Source organism: Malaclemys terrapin, chromosome 3 (assembly GCF_027887155.1).
Source record: "Malaclemys terrapin pileata isolate rMalTer1 chromosome 3, rMalTer1.hap1, whole genome shotgun sequence".
Lineage (NCBI taxonomy): Eukaryota > Metazoa > Chordata > Testudines > Emydidae > Malaclemys > Malaclemys terrapin.
Window position 1 is genome coordinate 135,385,281 of NC_071507.1, and position 22,145 is coordinate 135,407,425.

At 42.4% G+C, this 22,145-nt stretch overlaps 1 protein-coding gene across 1 annotated transcript in view; it reads left to right on the plus strand.

Moving 5' to 3' along the window:
* The first annotated feature begins 8,749 nt into the window (after window positions 1–8,749).
* MMS22L (MMS22 like, DNA repair protein) overlaps window positions 8,750–22,145 on the plus strand; it is a 141,594-nt gene continuing 128,198 nt past the window's right edge. The window contains exons 1-4 of the mRNA XM_054023847.1: window positions 8,750–8,809; window positions 11,101–11,294; window positions 12,563–12,688; window positions 16,549–16,601. Of these exons, the coding sequence (XP_053879822.1) occupies window positions 11,116–11,294; window positions 12,563–12,688; window positions 16,549–16,601 (358 nt within the window). The 5' untranslated portion in view covers window positions 8,750–8,809; window positions 11,101–11,115. The remainder of the gene's footprint in view (window positions 8,810–11,100; window positions 11,295–12,562; window positions 12,689–16,548; window positions 16,602–22,145) is intronic.

The window sequence follows — 22,145 nt, forward strand, 5'->3', positions numbered from 1 at the left end:
CCCACTGGAGTCTAATCTGCTCCTTTTAGTTCCCACAGGAACCTCCTGCTCTTTTCAGCCTCCATCACAACTTCCCTCAAACTTCAGTTCAACACCTCCCCAGCCCAGGTTTCTCTCTACCTTTAGCCCAAGAGAGGAAACTCCCTGCTACTCTCACCTGGGTCTCCTCCCCGACGCTCCTTCCCACTACCTGGGTCTCCTTCATTTATGAAGGCCCAACTGATCCTCAAATAGGTTTGATCTCCATTTATGCCAACCACCCCTCCCAGTGCCTTCCAGTAGCTGAACTGGGCTCAGGCTCCCAATGACCCTGGTTAACCTCATCACATGCTGATATGAAATATACTTGAGTATTATTATTATTATTATTTATATTACCATTGCACCTAGGACCCTTAGTCATGGACCTGAACCCCACTGTGCTAGGCACTGTAAAAAAGTCAGTCCAAGAAGACGATCCCTGCCCCAAAGAGCTTACAATGTATGTATAAAACAAGAGACAAAAGACAGATACTGACAGACAAATGGGGTAATACGAGGAAACAATGAAACAATATTGGTCATCATGATATGCAGTGGTCTCAATACACCAGCAGCCTAACTATTATCAAGTTTTTTGTAGGTACCCTAGCAAAGGAAAGTTTTAACAAATGATTTGAAGGAAGACAATGAGGTAGCTTTGTGGATCTTTATGGAGCGCTCCTCCCAAGCAGAGGGGGACATGGTACTTGTTTGAAAATTTAGCAAGTGGACAAGAGAGGTTGGAATCATGGGAGCAGGGCATCAACATCTCAATAGTGAATGACAGAAGGTACTAGGAGTGGAGATAGGCTATTAAGGGCCTTGAAAATCAAGACAGGTAGCTCATAATTGATATGACAAAGAAGAAGGAGCCAGTGGAGGGATGCAAAGAGAGGGGTGACATAGTCAGACTCTTCAGTTAACGAAGTTTTTGTGTGCTATTAAATATTCTTACTCTGTTTTATTCTGGCCTACTATAAAATATGTATAAGAGTCATAAAGATTTCATAGATTTATATTTTTATGGGCACATTATGTTTGAGCTCATATGGTCTATTAAATCTTGCTTGACTTGGCGATGATTCTTTGTTATTTGTAATAAGAATATTTATCAGTGTTGTGTTTTAAAGTACACACTGTCTTCGGCTTGGATAGACACTATTTTAAATCTAAATAAATATTGGATTAACTATATGGAATTTTACTGTATATTTGAATTTATTTACTCTGTTTTCCCAAGCAACTCTAGTAAAATATTGGGAAGCATAAATATGATCCCATCTGTGATTTCCACCAGGTATCCTGATTATAATTGTTCTATACATATGTACCTTTTGGTGGAGATCCAATTTCTTTGGAACACAAATCACCATCAATGTTCAATTTCTTTTTCACTCTGAATATTTTAGTTCCTTTTAGTTGCCCCTTACTCTCAACTTATCAAGCAAAAACAATAATTCTGAAGTGAGGCATTCTGGCACATGTACTTGAATATAATTTCTGAAACTATATTAGGCTCAGTCCTTACAGTCCTGCTACATGCAATATTTCTCTGATTTCAACGGGATCTATGCACATGAAAAGCTTCAGGCCCAAATTAAGAGAAGGCTTTCAGAGGTGCATAAACCACCATTCCTCTTCACAGATTTTTACTCATAATGCTCCTTGAACTTGGAGCAATATAAACAAGATCAGAAAATATCACCCATTTGAATGCATTATGACTACAATCTTCTGATCTTGTCATTAGTATTAAAATGTTATTGAATGTCCTTTATGTAGTTGTCATGTCCTAGAGGCCAGATTAAGGCAATCCTGGGCCCTAGACACATGACTATGCCCCCTCAACTTTGCCCCCACTTGGAGAGACCGGTGGCATGGGGTCCTCCCTTCCCAAAGAAGCAGGAACATAGGTACAGAACCCCATTGTGTTCTGCAGAAGTATTATCAGGCCCCCCCCCTCCTCAGGAGTACATGAGGTCCCCTCAACCTCCTGAGAGACTGGGTGGAAGCAGGCTTATCACTCCCGAGTATATACCTCACAACTGGAGTGCATACGTCTGGTGGGTGGGATGGATCCACTGTACTCTTCTGCATCTACAACATAGAGTCCTCTGCTGGAGTGTTGTTGGTAGGGTGGGTCATTGGGTTAACATCACATTGAGATGCCTTGAGTATCACTCAGAGCTCTTTCACGGTGTATGCCTGAGCTGGCAAACCTCACTGCATCAGTTATACCAGGTCACATTTCCAAGCTTTCCTTCAAAAGACAAGGTCTAGGAAACTAACTTTCTTTAAATTAAAACTTAGAATTTGTCTGTGTGGAGAAACTGACCAGCAGAACTAGACTGGTCAGTTGACCAGTGACTCTACCCTGGAATAAAATGATTTTATTCTGATATAATTATTCTTCTGCAGAACTGGTGAATTTTCCCACAATTTCTGCAGTTAGGATTTTGTGTTTCCTCAGCAACTGTTGAAAGTAAAAGGCACAATCCTGCAAACACTTAGGTCCTGATCCACAAAGAGATTTAGGTCTTGCAACACCTAACTTTTAGGCATCTAGAAAATCAGTGAAACAGTGGGATCCACAAAGGCTGAGTTAAGTGCCCAGACTCCCTATATAATTTAGAATGCAACCCACAAAAGCCAGAACACTAGGTGGGGAGCTGCTTAAACTAGCTAATAGGAGATGCCAAGGAGAGTGGTGGTTCCTAAGCCTGACCACTCTCACAAAGATAGTTGGCTAAGCCTAGGAGGCACCTACCTCTGCTAGTGATCCACAACTGGGAACCCCTCTCCTGGAGTCAGGCAGCTTAGTCATTACTTGTACGAATGAATTAAGCACCTGCCACATCCCATGCAAAATGATGCCATTTTAGCCCACTGGTTAGAGCACTCACCTGGGAGATCTGGATTCAATTTCCTCCTCAGGCAGAGCACGAGAAAGAATTTAGATGGGTAATACCCATCTTTCAGCAGAGTGCTCTAACCACTGAGCAATGGGACACTGTGATGTGAGGCTCCCTCACTCTCTTCTGTTGAAATTGTTCCACTGTGTATAAATACTTTAAAAGTCATTGGGCCAGGAAGAGGGATGAGAGAGGGAGTGAGAGAATGACTCTATAGTCAAGTAGTTAGGGCACCCACCCTGGGAGGTAGGAGACCCAGGCTCTAGCTCCCCGGTCCAAGGACTCCAGAAACCAAGAGTGAGGCAGCAGAGCGCATGCTCGGAAGCACAAACTTAGGCACTAAGGGAACTTTTACTCTGAAAACTTAGGTGCTGAGTGAGTGAAGGAGCCTACAGGTTTCAGCAGGAGTTACATGGATTATAGTGGAAACTAAAACTGAGTTTTAGGCATCTAAAGCCCAGATTTAGGTGCCTAAGTTCCTTTGTGGATCCGGGACATAGTGCCTACTATTGGCTGTAGCAAATAGATCTATGTCTGCTATACGCAGTAGCCTTAGGTAGTTGTTAGGTTATTTCAGGATCAAACCCTAAAATGATTCAGGGAACCCTACTATCAGCTGTTGAAGGGACAAACTGAATTCTGAACTTAGGGCTTGGCAAGAAAGTAAAGAAGAATCTGATTTTCAAATATTTTGTTTTAAATTCTAGATGTACTTAAAATTATTAAGCCTTTGTCTATATTTGAGAACTAATTTGAAATCTTTGATAGTTTTTTATATCTATATTAAACTTGGTAGTCATCATTAAAAATCCTAGCACCCAACTTGCAAACACTTAAGCATGTAAGTAAATTTACTCTCCCGAGTATTGTCTCTGAAGTCAGGAATACATATTAATCAGTGTTAAAATCAACACTCTCAGCTCCAAATAAGATACTGAGATTTTAAAAATGACAAACGTGCCCAGTGAGTTATTTCCAATTAAAATTTTATAAGACACTTTTAGCACAAATTCACAGTGGCCAACCTGATCAGTGCCTGAATATGACAAAAAAGTTATGGTGATTCTTAACTTTTTCTCAACTTCCTTTATCATCACAAACCAGCAATGTGAGATGTAAGGATATGATGTAACCATGCATACTCCCCTAAGTTAAATCACCGAGCCTTACATAATACAAGGTCAGTGATCAATACAGAAAGGGAGGATTGGCACTCTGAGCCACAACAGCACTTTTAGAGTTGGTATTTTTTAAGTGAATAACATGCAGTTTTCTAAATCAACATGCATTCCAAAATATGTATATACTATAGATTCTGAAGATTGAAAAAAATGTCACTGCAGCCATGCTGTTAATTGGTAAGTGCTCTCAAAGTTAATACATATAACAAAACAGTTACTTGTTAAACCATAATAGCTTGATTTAGTTGCAAACTTCTGGGTTCAACATCAACTATAAAATCATTAAAATATATTTAATCACTCTGTTCTCCTATACATTGTTGCTATCTGATGTGTAAATTACTGTCTCCTTTTCACAACAAAGTTTATTTTAAAAACTATATATAAAAAAATGATGGGGAAAAACTGTCAGTCACAAACTGCCAAAAGCAAGGAAATTCAAAGTTTAACTTAACTCTTTTAACTTGCTCCCCTGAACCTAAGTATTGCTGCACATATTGTAACATACTATCACGTGTTATTTTTAAGCCTCCTAAGCACAATGAATGAGAAAGGAACATAGTTTCAGCATTAAATTTGAACTCCCCTGCTTTTGTTAGTATGTGTCACAACCTTAACATTATCTCAACGGTAGACTTTTATCTGTGAATATCTAAGTCCTGTCTGGTGGAAAACTAATTACTGAGCCACTGAGAGCTTCATAATGTCCTGCATTTAAGTCCTGAACATCATACATAATGCATAGGAAGCAGTCTCTGCACTCTGATTACAGAACACTGTCATTAAGTGAGCAAATTAAAGATGTGAATAATTCACTGGCTGAGCTTATTGTCAGTGCTGCATTGTGAAATTAGAATTTCTAATAAGTACTGCAATTTTTAACCCAATTAACACAGAGAACATCTTGAGTTTGATTAGTACAATAAAAAATATTACCTTATTCTTTTGCTGCACAACAGCCAAATTAAATACTATACTTAATTATGCAGCATTCATTGCGTCTCTGTTAAAATAAAAACCCACTATACTTTAATAAGAGTTCTAGTATTTGGGATGCAATCGAAAAAGACAGCACATGCATCTGTAGCTCAATATCTTATTGCAAAGTTGTTGTTGTTGTTTTAAGACTTTGCAGATCAGTTTTAGCACCAGCTGTAAACCATGATGTCACTCCTGAAGTCTGCTTTGGAAACAAATATCGAACAAACAGCACAGAAATAATTGACAAAGTAATCCTTCCAAACGGACTACGAATATGTTATACATTAACTTTTTTTCTGGGTTTCTTTAAACACAGATAAAACACATTTTTGCCTCTTATTGGTTTAAAATTTAAAATATATCCAGTTTTAAAAGAAAGTTCAGGAAACGTGATTACTAAAACAAGATTCTTACCTCGGATCCCTATTTGGCACAGGATAGATTACATTATCTCCTTTCATCCTCGAAGGGAGCCAGGGAGAGAAGTCCAACTGAACATGCAGCATGTTGATCCTCCCCACGCACGGCGCCTGCTGCCATGTTAAATAAAGAAAATGATCATTTAGGCTGCAGCTTTTGTCTCCGAATATTTTCTCACGTTGCTTTTTAATGTCAAGGACCCCAGAAACCCGGTCACGTCTGGCAGTGGCCACCGCTGGCTGCAGCTGCAGCAATGTGATCTCCCCCAACCCTGTTTATTTCCAGCTCCTTTTCCAGCTCCATCCTGGGGAAGTTTAACCACCGAGCCCGAGTGAAAAAATGGCATTGCAATAATGAGCTTTTTTCCCAAAGACTGTGACTGCAGCAACCACCTTGCATCTTTGTCTGGATATTTGAGCCTGTGCGTTTGAGAGAAATAAAAAAATAAAGGTGCCCTGAAAATCAGACAGACACAGTGTAGAGAGAGAAAGAGAGAGAAAACAGAGAGACTGAGAGAGGGAAAGGGGGCTGTCAGTGCAGATAAATCTGCATATGGAAATCAGGGTTATCCTGGGTACAGTTTTATTTAACCATGATGTACTGTTTTTTTAATTAGGCAGGAATTTAGAGAAGGAAAAAGAGAGATTCTTGTAAACCCAAGAGTAAAAGTAGCTTTCTAGTCACCACAGAGGCTTTCACAGCAATAACCCCACCAGCTGTAGCAGCAACAGCAGAACTTTTTTATAACTTTCAGGTTGGGAACAAAAGTTTCGTGCACTTCTAGTAATTTATGTAGAAAAGCCAGAAAGAGTGTTTTGTAATTACCAAAATCAAGACAATCCATAATAATACAATAATTATATAAATGAATAATCGGTTATAGGCAGCACAATGTTAACCTTAATAAAGCTGTGTCACGCACAGAGCTTAGAGGGTTTTAAGGCTTTCACAGAGGGCACCATAATGACTGAGTAATCAAGAGTTTTCAATTCATAACAATGGCAGGATCCGACCTGGATGTTGTATTTATCAGGCACTTTTGTGCTTATTGGCTGAGAACTTGTGTTCCTTCCATGCACTGGTGTATTGGCAGAGAGGAGTGGGCAGCCGAAGGGGGGGCTGATAGGAATACAGAAGGGACAGGAGGTTAATTTTGGCTGGCATGGGAAAGGGTTGGGGACTCTTGTGCAGACTATTGGCTTGTGAGAAAGGTGGATTGGGTGGAAGGATTTGGGTGGTAACATGAGAAGGAGTAACAGGAGAAGACCTGCAGGTTAGTAGGGATCTATGGCAGGAGGCACTAGTTTGGCTGGGAGAAGAATGAGAATGATAAGAGTGATACACTGAAATGTAAGGGGAGGGGAGGGAGGAATGGGCATTTGGGAAAAATGGGAAATGTGTGAGGGAGGGGGAGGGAGATGGCTGATGGGGAACGGGAGGAGAGTGGGTGAATGGCAGAGAATATTGGTTCCTGGCAAGGCAGCTATCATGGAAATGTACATAGAATGGATGGTGAGTGAAAATGGGTGGAGGGTGGCTGGTAAGAGAATGGGGTTTTGGCAGGTAACGTGTAGGAGGGGAGCTTAGGTGCAATTGGTGGGGGCAACAGTGTGTGTGGTGGTAGTTCAGGGACGGATCGGTGGGAAGCAGAATTTAAATGGGCGTCTGTCAGCACAAAACGGGAGGTTGGCTGGGTGGGAATGAGGAGCTGTCTAAATGGGAGACTGAGGGAATATGATGGGCAGTTGGCAAGGAATTTGGGGTTGGATGGATGGGAGAGAAATGAGTGGGGTCACAGGAAGGAAACTGTGGCAGGTATTGTGGGAAATGACTAGGAAGGATGTGGTTGGATCCGTGAAAGGAAATGTAGTGTATGTGTGTGTGTGTGTGTGCCTAAAAGGGAATATACAGGTGGCTGGCAGAAATGATAGGCAGCTGGCAGGGAGTGGGGTGTGTGACCAGGAGGGGGAAAGGTGGACAGCAAGGAATGCGGGGATTTGAATGGGTAGCTGGCAGGGAATGTGTGTGTGGCTGATAGAGAACTTGTGAAAGGTGCCTGGAAGAGGGAGATAGGCAGGGAGGGTGACAAGGAATGGCTGCCATGAGTGTGTGGGATGGGTAGGGCTTAAATTCTCATAGAGTATTTTCCAGAGCCCCCCATGTCTCAACATGCTATAAAATCTCCAGGAAATTTACATGTGCTCCACTCCAGACAGCTCCGGCTGAATATAAGCCCTGGGCATACAGGAGATGCTTGGGTGGCTGGCTGTCAGGAAAAGTGGGAGGTTGCTGAGAGAGGTTGCTGATGAGAGCCTGGCCCAGAATGTGTGGTGGGGCTGATATGGAATAAGGAACCTGAGGGTGTGTGTAGCACAGCCTGATGGATGAATGAGTGCAGGAAAGGTGAAGGATAGCTGGGAGAGGGTAGTCTGAAATACAGGTGGTGGCTGGGAGGAAATGTGTGAATGCTGACTGCTAGGCAGATGCGTGCGGATGACTGGCTGATTGGGGCATTGGCTAGTGGGGAGTAGCACAGAGCCCTATGGCAGGAACGACAGGGCAGAATGCTGAGGGGGTTACTGGTGAGGAGTGGTGCAAAGGCCTGGGGTGGAGCTGGTGTTAAGGCGTGGTGTGTGTGGGTGTGTGAATGGCACAGAGCCCTGGGGTGGGGTGACTGAGGCCAATGGTACAGACCCCCGAGGTGGAAGCAATGCTGGAGAGGTGGCTGGGGCGGATGGTGCAGAGCCCTGGGGTGGTAGAGGCAATGCTAGTGAGGGGGAGGAGGGCAATGCTGTGGGGGAAGGGTGCAGAACCCTGAGGAGCAATGCTGTGAGGGTGGCTGGGGGCAGGGCGTTGGATGTAGCTAGGGGTATGTGGCAGAGCCCAGAAGGGTGACGGGGGGATGGAGCAGAGGGCTGGGGGGGAAATGGAGCACTGCTCAGGAGAGGGCAGCCTGCCCGTCCGGAAAGCAGCGTGCGTTGGGCGGGGGTGGCTCGCATGGCTGTCTCCCTTGCAGGCGGCACACAGGCAGCGGCCCGGTAATTTGCAGATGGCCCCTGCCAGGGGTTTGTCTCTTTCAGTCTGGCGGGCCGCAGGCGGAAGCGAGGTTGGGAGAGCGCGAGCGCCTCTGGAGACAGAGTGGGCGGAGTCACACAGGGGCCTTGTCCAATGAGCAGGGAGCGTGGCCGGAGATCCTGCCTTCGAGCACGCGCAGTAGCTGGATAGTTGTTGTGCGCGGGACGTACGGAAAAGTATCGGGGTTCGAACGGAGAAGAAACCAGAATCCCGAGACACGTAGGTAGCGCGTGCCCTGTGCCGAGGGCCCAGCGCGTGCACCTGACCCCGGGGCTCGCACCTTCCCCGGCGCGTGCTCCTCCCCGCGCGCCGCTCTCCTTCTCTCGCCCTGTGCCCGATTGTCCCTTCCGTGTACACCAAGTGCCTAGTGGGGACCCTCAGGGCATGACCTGCAGTGACTGCACCAACCTGGGTTGTCCCCAGCGCCCTCCCTTCTGCCCCCTGTATGGCCTACAGTGACTGCAACACCATGGGTGATCCACGGCACCCTCTCCACTGCATAGCCTACAGTGACTGCAGCGGTTGTCCCCAGCCCCCTCCCCTCTGGCCCCTGCATAGCCTGCACTGACTGCCTTTGTACCCAGCCTGGGTTATCCCCAATGCACTCCCAGCTGCCCAGTGCATGGCTTCCACCGACTGCTTCTGTGCCCAGCATTTGTTATCCTCAGTGCACTCCCCTCTGCCCAGTGCCTAGGATATATTTTCTGTAGTGCGCTTTTCTCTGCCCAGTGTGTGGCTTCAAGTGACTGCATCCTTTACCCAGCATGTATTATTGCAAGTGCATGTGCTTTATGTGAAGTGTGTGTGTGTGGCCCTAGTTTGTATGCCCCATCAGGGTTTGAGAAAGCCCCATAGAAATAATGATTAGGAAGCTTTCTCTGGCAAGTGTGAGCACCCAACTTAACAAGCTCTTATGGTGGTGACGAAAACCTTTCAAATGTGACCTGATGCAATGTCGTATTGCCTGTCTCTGCAGCCAGACAAATTCCTAGGAAGCGGTAATGGAAGTCTTGTGTCTGTTGCACTGGGGCTATTCAGCACCCTCTTATTATGACCCATTTTGGTGTTACTCATGTCAGTTACGTTCATTTGACTGGAAAACCAATAAGCAGCAGAATGGGAGAAGGACTCCAAGATGTTGGGGCGGAGGGTAAGTTAGGCAAGAGAAACTGGTTTCCAACAGTCAGAAAGTAATGATCGGAGGAAGGAAGAAAGTGGTTCCTTTTGTCTTTGTGCAGAGGTGTAGGGAGGAGAAACTTCCAATTTATCATATACATAGCAGCTAGATTCTGATACAAAAGATATGTGCCCTCTGCATGGTGGTCGGAATTGCCGCATGTTTTTCGGCAGCTGGGGCTACTCTCCTTCCTAAGACATTGACCCTAACATCATCTTTTTTTATTGTCCTCTTGTTTGCATCTCTGGCACTAGATATCTGATTTTTTTTTTCAAATGCTTACTGTAACAACCTAAATAAGAGAGAGTAGTTTTGCATTTTAAAGGAGGTATTTCTTCACTAAGAGCTTGCAAGGAAAGTTAGTAAAATCTCAAATCAGCCATTGATTCAAATGTTCAGCAATACTGCAGGTGGGAAATGCACAGAATTGTATATGGATGGTAACTATGAAGATCCGTCCCTAATCCATCTCTGGAGTTAAATTAAAATGTGCTGTCCAGAAGTCATTGCCCTTTTTCTCCTTAAGGGATTCCTTCTGTGATCAGTTCCTACTGTATTTATAGTCAGGGTTAGTTCAGGAGTGTATGAAGTGATCCCTTTAATTTGGGTCAGCCTATTAAGCTGTACGTCTATGTTTACTGTCATTTGCAAAATTACAATGAATATGCTTAATAATTCATGGGGAAGTTCAAAACCAGGCATAAAAGGTTGAAGATATGCTTAAGCAATGAATATTTGATGATATTGACTTGAGACTAAACAATACTGCAGAGTTAGTTATATCATGTAAAACATTACTAAGAAGTATCAGCAACCAAACTGAAACCATGGTTGAACTTAGAATAGACATAATTATGGTAGAGCTCTATAACCTGCACTTTCAGGTTACTGTTTAAAACATTAATTTTCTGTTGTTTTTTTAAAGTCAGTTACAAAGTTTTCTTTTAGACATATGCCCTTGTTTAGTGAACATTAGTCTTCTTGCTTTTGTTCTCTCCCTTTTCACTTTCAGACTTTTTGGTAAACAGATTTTAAATACAAGCTTTCTTGCAGCCTTAGCTGAATCCGAATTAATCATATGGTAATTTTACTCACTTTATCAACATGCGAGTTACATAGTTGCATAATTAATATTGGAGCAGTGATTCAGTCTGCAGATTTATTGCTATTTAGCATGCACTTTAGCTGCAATGCTCTTTTATTGTAGGTCATGGATAACAGGGGAGTCTTTAACTCAATTAAACACTTTTTTCATTCAGTAGGGAAAATGTAGCTACAAGAAACCCATTTTCAGAAAACTAAGTTTTATTTGGTTTTTAAAATATATTTTCAGGAAAAAGTGTGAACAATGGATGATGACTTCACTATTTCCCTCACACCCCCATACTTCACTGAAAGCTTAGAGATGGCTATGGAAGTGGAAAAGGAGAACTCCAGCCCCCCTTGTTTTTCCTGTGCTTTAGACAATCGAGATGGAGGGAGAAACTTTTCTGTAGAGTCTCATCTAGCAAGTGGGTCTCTTAAGAGGTATGTTTATATTGAATATAAAGTATGTTATACTTTTGGAATGTTTCAGTTGCTTCTTTGTGTCCCTCATACAAGCCTGCCACTCATACCAGGGAAGAAGAGTGGTTTTATGATTAAAATACTCAGGTTTTTGAGTTTATGATTAAAATATTCAATTCCTAGCTCTGCCACAGACTTCTTGTGTGGCCTTGGGCAAATCGCTTCATCTTTATTTTCCCATCTATTCCCCATTTGTAAAATGAGGATGATAATTTCTTTCTCTGCCTTGTCTAGTTAGACTGTAAGTTCTTAGGAACACTGATCAAGGTATTCAGTACCTAGAACAACTGGGCTGCTTGGCACAATGGTAATACAAATAATAATCATACTATCCTAGGCTGTGATTGGCTCACATCTCATAAATAAATAGTGTTTTGGTCCTCACCTAGAAGTATATAGGTGTTGCAGGAAGTAGCACTGGTAATTTAGTAGGTGCTGCCTTTCCCTCTGAGTACTGAACTATGTAGCCAAACATAGTGTCACTATGTTTTCTTTACAGTTAAACTAGAAATGCTGTTTCTTGCTTTTCTTTAAGCTGTGTGCAGTAATGATGCAGAATCGACAATAGGTGGCTGAGGTAAACCCTGAAGTCTGTAGAGCACTTGAGTGTTAAGATCAAATTATTTTCTTGGTCTAGAGTTAGAGTAATTTATTATGAAACCACAAACTATGTGGATGTGATTATTTCAGCTGTTGAAGGTTATGTTCTGTATCTATGTCCAAAGGGTTACTTATAAGTACTAGTAAGTCCACATGGAAGAATAAATGCTCATTCTAGAGATAATTATTAGACATGCTGGACCATTCAGGTGGATCAGTATTTCAACTGTGACATACATTGCAGTGGAGCGCTTTAGGTAATGTAGCAGTCTCCTTCGTCGTATTAAAAACAAACTGTATATCGTGCCTCAAGCAGGCTCCGCTGTAAGGGTGAAAGATGCTTTAGAATGATGGGCTAGTTTTTCTTTGTGTCTAAAATTTATTGTAGTTTATGACAGAGAGATGCTTTTATGCTGTTGGAGCTAGGAGCTATATTTTATATGCTAGATATTGTATCCTTATAAAAGGTTTAACAGCCTTTCCTTAGAGAACATTGTTGGAACTTCCGGTCTATAGCATGTACACTACAGATATATTGATAAAATAACACTGATACACAAGTCATCTGTAAGTACTGTATCCTTTATAATATAGAAGAATCTGTGAATGGTGCTTGCTTTCTTTTTCAGGCTTTTGCTGAGACTGGATCCTTCTCCAACTGACTATGAAGAAGATACAGTGGAAATATTTGGCTTTCATTGGGTTACTGAAATTGCGTTAGTTGAGTCCTGTAGACTTCTCTTCGGTTTACTTAGGTATGATATTCTTATTACCTCATTGGCCCATTTCCAAGATTTAATTATACTGTGTTGCTTAATAAACTTCGGGGGTTTCTACATATGAAAGCCATAGACAAAATATCTTAAAGTGTAGTAAACATGATATTATGTGAGCAGTGCAATCCAGTGAGTGGCAGGTGACTTACTGGTAGAGTAACTAAAATTGATGAACTATACACTAGTGAACTATGCATTAGAATTGGGGAGTAATGTGACTGGATGTTGAATTTTGAAGCAGCATGGCGCATGAGAAGAAATATATGTATTGCAACAATTTTATGCTTAATTCATAATGTACAGTAATACTTGTCTAGTTTCAGAGTCCATCCCTAAACTGTATCAGGTTTTGCTTTAATTAAATAGACTAAATGAACTTTTTTGTATGTGCACATAAACAAACGTGGATGCTATAAATCAAATACTGTAAATGTTGGACGAGGCATTTTCTTCACTTGTTTGGATTAGGATAGTGTCAGCAATCTCTTTGGATACAGTTACTCTGTATTTGACTTATTCAGTGCACATGTTTAATCTGGTCAGTGCAAACATACAGATCATTGATAATCCTCTTTGCTACTGTTAATCCTCAGGATGTAAAGCACATGGAGGGTGGACTGGTTTTTTTGTATGATACTTCAAACATCTGTCATACATCCCATCACTCCTTTGATTACAGTGAATTCTACTGTACCTTGAGGGTATGACCATGGGCATGTCATGGAACATGTCATTAATAGGGTCTGGTCTTTGTAACATAATGGCACAGATCCTGAAAAATGGGGGAGAAATGATTTTTAAAAAATACATTGGCTCTGCTTCTTTGATATAAGCTTTGACTTCACTGTGGGTTTTTTCCCCACATAGAAAAAAAGATGGCAGGATAGCTCGTTAATGGTTTTGATTAGTTAATTGAATTTCTGTGTATCCCTTTTCAGCATTCTATCTGATTCATTTTGTGCCAAAAATTGATCCTGTTTGGTCACAGGAGTGTTTTCTATCCATGTAACTGATCTTCCTAACCCCTCACAAAGCCCTGCTCTCTAGACTCAGATTATCTTGTAGGATGGTAGGGAGGCACTAAGCACATTAATTGCCATCACTGGTGTCATTCTCTAGACTCCAATTGTCATATATAGCAATCAGGCTGGTGGAGTCACAGAGTTCGCCCTGGGGAAAGCAGCAGGGCTAGGTGGCCTTCTAAGGCTGCTTCTGATGGGGAAGCATTTCTTCAGCATAGAATAGAGCTTGTGTGGCATCTGAGCCCACAAGGTATGCATAGCTTTAGCTAACTCTTCACCTACAGAGGCAGTTTTGTAGGGAATGGGGCTCTAATATGTGAACTCTGCTTAGCCAGTTATTTTCACGAATAACATTTGCTTAAAATTGTATTCTGTATGTTTACTGTGCGCATAAAAAAATTGAATGTATCTTTCAAATGAGATATAAAACTGAGTTCCTGAATATTTGTGGCCAGGAAACTTCCTCTTGAGCTTTTTATAAGAATACAGTCATTAAACACTGGTGTCCTGGCCCAAATCCAATTTTGGTAATTACATTTTGCTAGATACATTACCCTTGTGTTTAGTGTTGGATATGGCTGTGTTCATTCCATCCTGCCCTAAAGATTTGTTTAGTGGTAAGGTGATTCCAAATTCCACACCAAAGATTATTTCAGTTGTGGGTGAAGTGAACCTTGTACGGATTTTGTAGCTGAAGTGTAAAGCATTTATCTTTTTGGATGAAATATACTCTATTTATCAAGGCAATATAATTATTCTTTATTTCTGTTCGTTGATGTCTCCACCAACTCCCAATTAGAATCTCTCTCACTCTCTTTACATTTTCCCAAACAGCGGTCTTTATCTCTCCCAATACCATTTGTTCTCCTTCACCAATACTCCATTGCTTTCTTTTTTTGTGACCTTAGGCTATGTCTACACTACAGACCTTACAGTGGCGCAGCTGTACCACTGCACCTGCACCTCTTTAAGGTCTCCTGTGTAGCTGCTTTATGCAGGAGGGAGAGAGCTCTCCCACCAGCATAATTAAAACAGCTACCACCGCTTGTTGGGTGTATTTCGGTGGGACTTTTGTCAGTGAAACTTATGTCAGTCACGGTGTGTGTTTGTTTTTATTTCCCCCCCCCCCCCCCCCCACATCCCTGACCGACAAAAGTTTTGCCATCAAAACTGCTAGTGTAGACAAAGCCTGAGTCTAATTGACTCCTCTCCTCCGCTTCCGCCCCCCTGGGCTCACTCCTTCTCTGAACTATATTGATTTAATGATTTCTTTTTTAAACTATTACTTTATATTTGACTCCTATGCTTCCTGCTCTCTCCACTTATCTAACTTTCAACTTTGGTACTCCTCTATGTTGAAATCACCAAGTGCTTCCATCTTTTCCCATACAATGGTTGTGGTTGAAAAAACTTATCCAGTGTCTAATAGAGTTTGTAGTGTGGATGAGATATAGCTGGCTGAAGCTCAACCCAAATGACTGAAGTGGCTTTTGTACAATGTGGGGAAAGAATGGTGGAACTTATTTTGGTGTCTCCACTTGTAGGAGTATTCTCAACTCTCCTTGTACAGGCTTCCAACTGGGGCTTATTGGATCCTTGCAGGATAGCTGGAGATTTCATAGGGTTTTTAAAATTTGCGCTTGACAAAAAGGATGCAGCCTTTTCTTTCATGACCTCACCATGGTTATGTATGCCTTTCTCACATCCAAATTACTGCCATACACTCTACATGGGGGCTACACTTGAAAGCAATCTGAAAATTACAGTTAGTGCAGAATGTAGCGGCATTATTATTAGTTGGCACTTCCTGTTGGGTTACGTTGCACCTGTGTGCTGTGATTTGCTGTGGCTGTCAAACACATTTCTAAGTGAAGTTGTTGGCTTTCACCTACAAAAACCATGAATTATTGAGCTCTTCCTACCTTAGAGACAATCTCCCCTTACCCAATACTGTGGCTGTTACTATTAATTAAAGTACCCCAAATTAGTAATAGTCATCACCCTACTTTATATAATGAGGGGGCTGCTGGCTGGGCAATCAATCTCCATGGGGGTCTTCTATTCTGTAAATCATTTCTGCCCCACTTGTTTACCAGAGCTTGGAATTGGTGGCCTTAAGTGTGGGCTGCATGACTTGTCTGTTCTCCCAAATTTATATTGGGGCAAGATGGGGGTGTTGAGGAGTGTTTGGGGATAGATGATAAGAGGAGAGTCTGTTGAACTGACTTTTGTAGTTGTTTACTTTTGGACACAAATTAAGAGACTGACTAGTACATTTTATGAATCTAAATAAATCACTTAAGCTACACCTTGCTTATCTCTTGTCTGATCCTTTTTTTGGCTTTCTCTTATCTGACTTCTCTAGTTTGTTAGAAATGCTGCTAAAGTCGTCTTCTGCCACTCCATTCATGTATTTTCCCCCAAAATCCCTTCAGTAGATTGTCTTTTTCCATATCAAATTCTTCACTTTCAGAATCCTGCCCAGTCTTGCCCCTCCTACAACTCTATTCTCATGTCTGCCTGCTCCAGCCCTATACACTTCTTGCTTTAGCCATTATTTTTTCTTGGTGCCCTCCCTGCCATGCTTGGAACAGCATTGCATTTTCCTTATGATGATCCCTCCTATTTGATGTCTCTGTAGCCTCTCCTGAGTGACCTGGTGCCCAGTTTATGCTCTTGTAAGCTTTTGTAGGAAGAGACTGTTTCTTATTTCGTGTTTTGAAAAACATTCTATACATTTACAGCACTATAAAATAAATGTTTGTGAAATATCCTTTAACTCTATAATACATAGTTTTGTGGTATCTTTTTAATTAGGCAACACATACACAAATTGGAAAACCTAGTACAGATGAGTTCATCAGACTTTGGTAAGTTTGACATATTTCCATTTATATTGGGGTGGAAGATGGTCTTTTTATTATATGGGTGTAAAGAGTCTAGCACAACAGGGCTTGATTCCTGATTGGGGCTTCTAGGTGCTACTACAATACAAACATTAATAATATGTATTAGCGTAAGCCTGCAATTTCTTAATATCTCTGGCTGTATATATTTCTGACATTATTGCTGTGGTAGGCTAAAGTGAGTGGGAAGAAAGATGTCTGCTGTTCTTAGCAGAAGTGTCGTGACTCACTTCAGTACCAGCCTAACTATATGTTGATTATCTAGGAAATGCCTAGGGTGAAATCTCGGCCCCCTTGAAGGCCATGGGATTTTTGTCATTGACTTCAACAAGGCCAGGATTTCACCCATAGTGCAGGGCTTGGTGAACTGTTAATTCTTTGAATTAAAAATAAAAAGTTAATTCAAGCTCACAATGATTTTAGTTATTAAGATAGCATTTTTCCGTATCCTCCTGGCTTATATATAAACAAGCTGTTATATTTGCTTAGTTTAGAAATTATTTATGGACTTCATTTGTCCTTGCAACAGAATTGATGAAATGGCAGCGCTACAAAACAGTTAATTTGAATTAAATACTAAGGCATGAGAAGTACGTTTCTGAAGGATTATTGCAGCCTTAGGCTTATTGTGAGTTTGAAGGCCAAATTACTTCAGCGAGTTGAGAACTGAAGTAATTGCTCAGAAATACGCTCCCTATGGTATCCTGTTGCTACTTGGAAATGCTTGTTATAAAGGCACAAATAAATATCTGCTCTTTTTGTTTGAGATTCTTATAATGGTGTTAATTTAATTGATGATCCAACCAATCAGCTGTTCCATTATAGTTGTAGGTCTGAGCTTGTCGTCTTGCTTCTTTTATAAACATCTAGTTTCAAGGGCTAGTTGATTTGTCATAAAAGTCTAGTTTTGGCTGAGATTTTACCTTTAAGGTCTCAGCCTGGAAAGGATTTTATTTTAAATTCCAGTTAATCTTCTATATGTTGTTTATGGACCAAGAAAAAGTAATTTATTTTTTAAATTTAAGCTTCTATTTGAGGCTCTTTACTTTATCTTGTTCACTTTGTCAGATATCAAGGTAGCAACATATAATAAAGTAAAATAGTTAACAAAATAGTACAGAAATGTTTGCCAAAAATCAAATGTAGGAGCCATACTATGTCTTCTTTAGGTGAGGCGCCATGTACTTCTGGGCAGACTTAGCCTAAATTCTGTGGCACTATTGCTGCTATTTCCTCTTCCAGTGAGTCATATGTAACTTCTGTAACGTTACCTGCTTCTGGAAAAACCTTAATAACTTCATGCAACTGCTAATGCACTTCCTTCTTTTACAGTCTTTGGTATAATAATGCTTTCATTCATGTAAGAAATACATGCTGTTGAAGTTCCAGGGTTGACTGAAGACATGGTTCCGTTCAGGCCCTGAGGTGCATGCAGTCTGTAAGAGACACACACGAAACAAATGTTTGTAAAGCATTTGGGTGTCCTTTGTTCAAAGATATCATAAATATTATTGTTACCAGACCTAATGCTAGAAAATGGAGCAAAGTCTGAGTAAAAGCAAACCATTTGCTCTCCTGAAAATAATTGCAAAGCTGAGGGATTAAATCCTCTGCCCCAGTTGCCCAGAGTGCACATGCAACTAGGCCACAGCCACTAAATACAGAGTATTTGAGGGAGGAATGGGCCAAACCTGCTTCTTCCATCATCCCCCAAATTTGGTTTGGGCCCTGTGGATGGGTTGTACATGAACACCAGGCCAACCCATATTACCCTCCATTTCTCCCTCTACTCCCAGTAGGCTTTGGAGAGTCACTGCAGAAATCTCTGAGGTGTGACGGGTGTGTGCAGATCCTTTTTCCCTTTTACGTTTTTGTGTTTCATATTTCAAGTCACTTACAAAATGTTTTACTGTAATGGGAGTACTCACCTCTTGAGTGCGTCCTAGCAGATGGGTTTGGTACTGCAGTCTCTCGCACTCTGCTCTCCCTCCAGACTGCCAATCAACACTGGTGGATCTTCAGTGGCTCGGCCCTCCAACCAAGTCACAACATCCAAATGAACCTCTTCTAGGATAATAGAGAGTCCAATAAATGAACAGTCCTGTTGTCCTCACTAGTGTCTTCAGCCTGTGCTCTGGGCCCATTTAATTCAGTCTTGTTCGGGCTCTCAAATAACTCCTGTCCCCTTCTTGGGGTTTATGCGACTATGGCTGGTGGGGGAATCCAGGCCTGCTCACTACTCTGGATTCCAACCCATGGACATTATAAACAGCAGCTGCACCCTGCTTGATTTTCAGTTCGTTGGTGCTTCATCTCTGGGCCTGTTCCTACCTGGCCCCTTTTAGTTTCACTCTTATATCAGGGTTAATGTTCTTGGGTCCTCTCTCTCTCTCTCTCTCTCTCTCTCTATGCAAACCTAGCTTAAGCAAACACAGCAAGAACTAAACTCTAGCTATCCCCCATACACCTTTGACGAGAAAAGCACTCCCTTCCTCACCCCTCTGGTCCTAGCGAGGAACTGACATGCTGAAACCCTGCAGCTCCCTGCTGGGCTTCGATTGCATGCTTCTGTGAGGTCTCTTTAGGCATTCCTGGAGAACTCACTTTCATTGCTCCTTTCCTGTCATTTTGCTGCTTCGTGGGGAGGGGTGTAGTAGGACTTTTGGGCCTCCCGTAGGGAGCTGCATAGGCCAGGTACACCCCATCACATACTTCAGTTACAGTGTCAAACAAAATTAACAATATTTAACAGCATGTTGCATATTAATTGTACCTGTTTATATCATTCCCCTTTCCCCTTCTTTCAAATGATATAAATGCAACTGTAACATGATATATGTATATTTAATCATTCATATTAATTTTTAAAACCTTTATTGGGAAGCTGACTATTTTCCAGGGATGAAGAGGAAGCTAGGAAATATGGAAAGTTAGAGGTGGGATGGGGAATGTAAGTCAGTTATTGTCCTACGTGTATGCCCTTCTTGACTATTTATTGTTCCTGTAAGTACAAGATTATTGTGTTCATATAAAAATATCTTGATTACTTCAGTATTTCTGTTGTATTGTTTTCCTATCTAAAGTAGACCAATACTTTTATTTGTTTTTATCCCTTTTTTGACAATATCAATAAGTAATAATCTCCTCCTGCCTCGATCATTGCAAATAATTTTCATTACTGGAGCTCAATATTTAATTTAAACAACTTCCCCATTTAGGTCTTATGTCAATGTCCAAGTATCTAATTTTATTATCCACTACTTTTGTTGAGCATTTGTAATCTTTTAAGAATCTTTTGGATGCAAGACATAGTATTAAAGGCTTGTCTACACTTGAAATGCTGCAGCTGTGCTGCTGTAGTGCTTCAGTGTGGACACTACCTACACCAACGGGAGGGGTGGTTCTGTTGGTGTAATTAACGCAAGAGGTAGTAGCTAGGTCAATGTAAGAGTTCCTCCATCAACCTAGTGCTGTCTACACTGGTGGTGGGGTTGGTTTAACTATGCTACTAAAGGAGGTGGATTTTTCATACCCTTGAGTGGTGTATTTAAACCAACTTCATTTTCTAGTGTAGACTAGGCTTTAGAGTAGTTTAGGCTGTACCCCAATTCCTGACCAAAAGCTTCAATTATTTATTTTATACTAGCCAATTTTTATTTATAACTTGCATAACAAGCATAAGGTCATCAGCATATAATGAAACTGTTTTCTATTCTATCTATACACTTATTCCTTGAACATGTGTCCCTGAAATTTTGGGCTAGTGCTTTGATAATTAAATCACGTAAGAAGGGTGTAAGGGACGTCCCCTCTCATTCTGTGTAATGGTATTGGCTCAGTATTTTCCCCCAGGTGCATGTCATAGGATTTTTATAGATTGTTTTGTTCCACTTCTGCAAGTGTCCCTCAAAACCATATTTCTCTAACATTCTGAATAGAAATATGCATTCTATTGAGACTGTTCATAGTTAGAATGTAGACCTCTTTAGTGCTTCTGGAGTGCTGTACCACATATAAAAGTTTTCTTCTTCTTGCTTGCTGCTTCTTTGTGCTTGCTCGTGTCAATTCTATTCTAGTTGTGTGTGCTCTCACGTGCACGGTTGTTGGAGATTTTTGCTTTAGCAGTATCCATAGGGCCAGCTGGCCCACCCCTTGAGTGCCGCACTCGTGTGTCTGTATATCAGGCACCACCAGCTTTCAGTTCCTTCTTACTGCCCGTGGTGGTTAGTCGGAGCGCCTTTCCTTGCATAGCAAGGGCTAGCGGCTTCATTTCTTCTGACTTCAAGCCTTAGGGTCTTGTAAATAGTTGTTTATAGTAGTTAGTGTTAAGTAGCTGTTAAACATAGTTAGAAGTTAGAGTCCCAGCGGGGACTTTGCCCCAGGTGGGCCATGCTCCAGTCTCCGGGGTTTAAGCCCTGCACAGACTGTAACAGGCATATGCCTGTAAGTGATCCTCGCAGCAGCTGCCTCAAGTGCGTATTTGTAAAAATCTTTGACTCAGGACTCAGAAAGAGCGGGATATTCATTTGTGAGCGCTCCTTATGGAGGCTGCCCTTCATCTGGCTTCCGAGTTGTCCCGCCAAGACTCGCCTAGTACCTAGGCCTCGGTGCGCAGCGCACCCCCGTCACCAGTGCCCAGAAAGAAAATGAAGAAGCACAGTTCTGCAAAAAAGGCCATGGGGCATTGGCCAAAGGACCCAGTTCGGGCTGCCCAGCCACTCCAGAGCCATGTGGACATGCCTCCTTGGTCGGGGCCCTTAGCCCCTTAAAGGATCCACGACTGACTCCCGGGAGTGGTAGGGGACCCAAACTTCTGGCAGCATTGACGCTTTTCTAAGTTTCCCTGCCGTCGAGAGAGTGGAGGCCTCCACAGCGGTGGCACTACGTGCACCGCAGGAAGTGGCAAAGGCTCCCTACGAGGGCAAGCCAGCCTCTAAGACCCCTCAGGGGGCAATGGAGCGCCGCCGATCTCCCGGGCCAAGGCAGTGCTCTCCATCTTTGCACCGCAGATCTCCGGCATTGCAGCCCAGATCTCTGTATTACTGGCACCGTTTGCCCTCATGTCAGTCGTCCTCTAGGCATAGATCTTGGTCGCCTGCCCCGTGGGAGCGTTTCCTATCACGATTCTGGTCCCCCTGGCCCTGGTCCCCTGGATACTGGCACCAATCTTCCCACTCCAAACACCAGTCTCTGGCAGCGACGGTCAGCAGGCAGACTCAGACATCAACGGCCCTGCCGTGGTCCCCGGAAGGGGATTCCTCTGGCACGGAAGGGTAGTTTAGCCTCTTGCCAAGACCCCACCAGCGTGACTGGGCACCTGAGGCCGCATCGACATCTATGGCACTGCCTTGGCGGCATGGCCAGTGGTCAGCAGAGTGGCCTTATTGGAGTGTGTGGGGCATGCTGGTGATGATGATGCCCCTTTTGCACCGCTCATCTGCCACCACATCGGAACAACAGCTGTCTGCACCGGCAGCACCGGGCTCAGTACATGATACGCACTCGAAG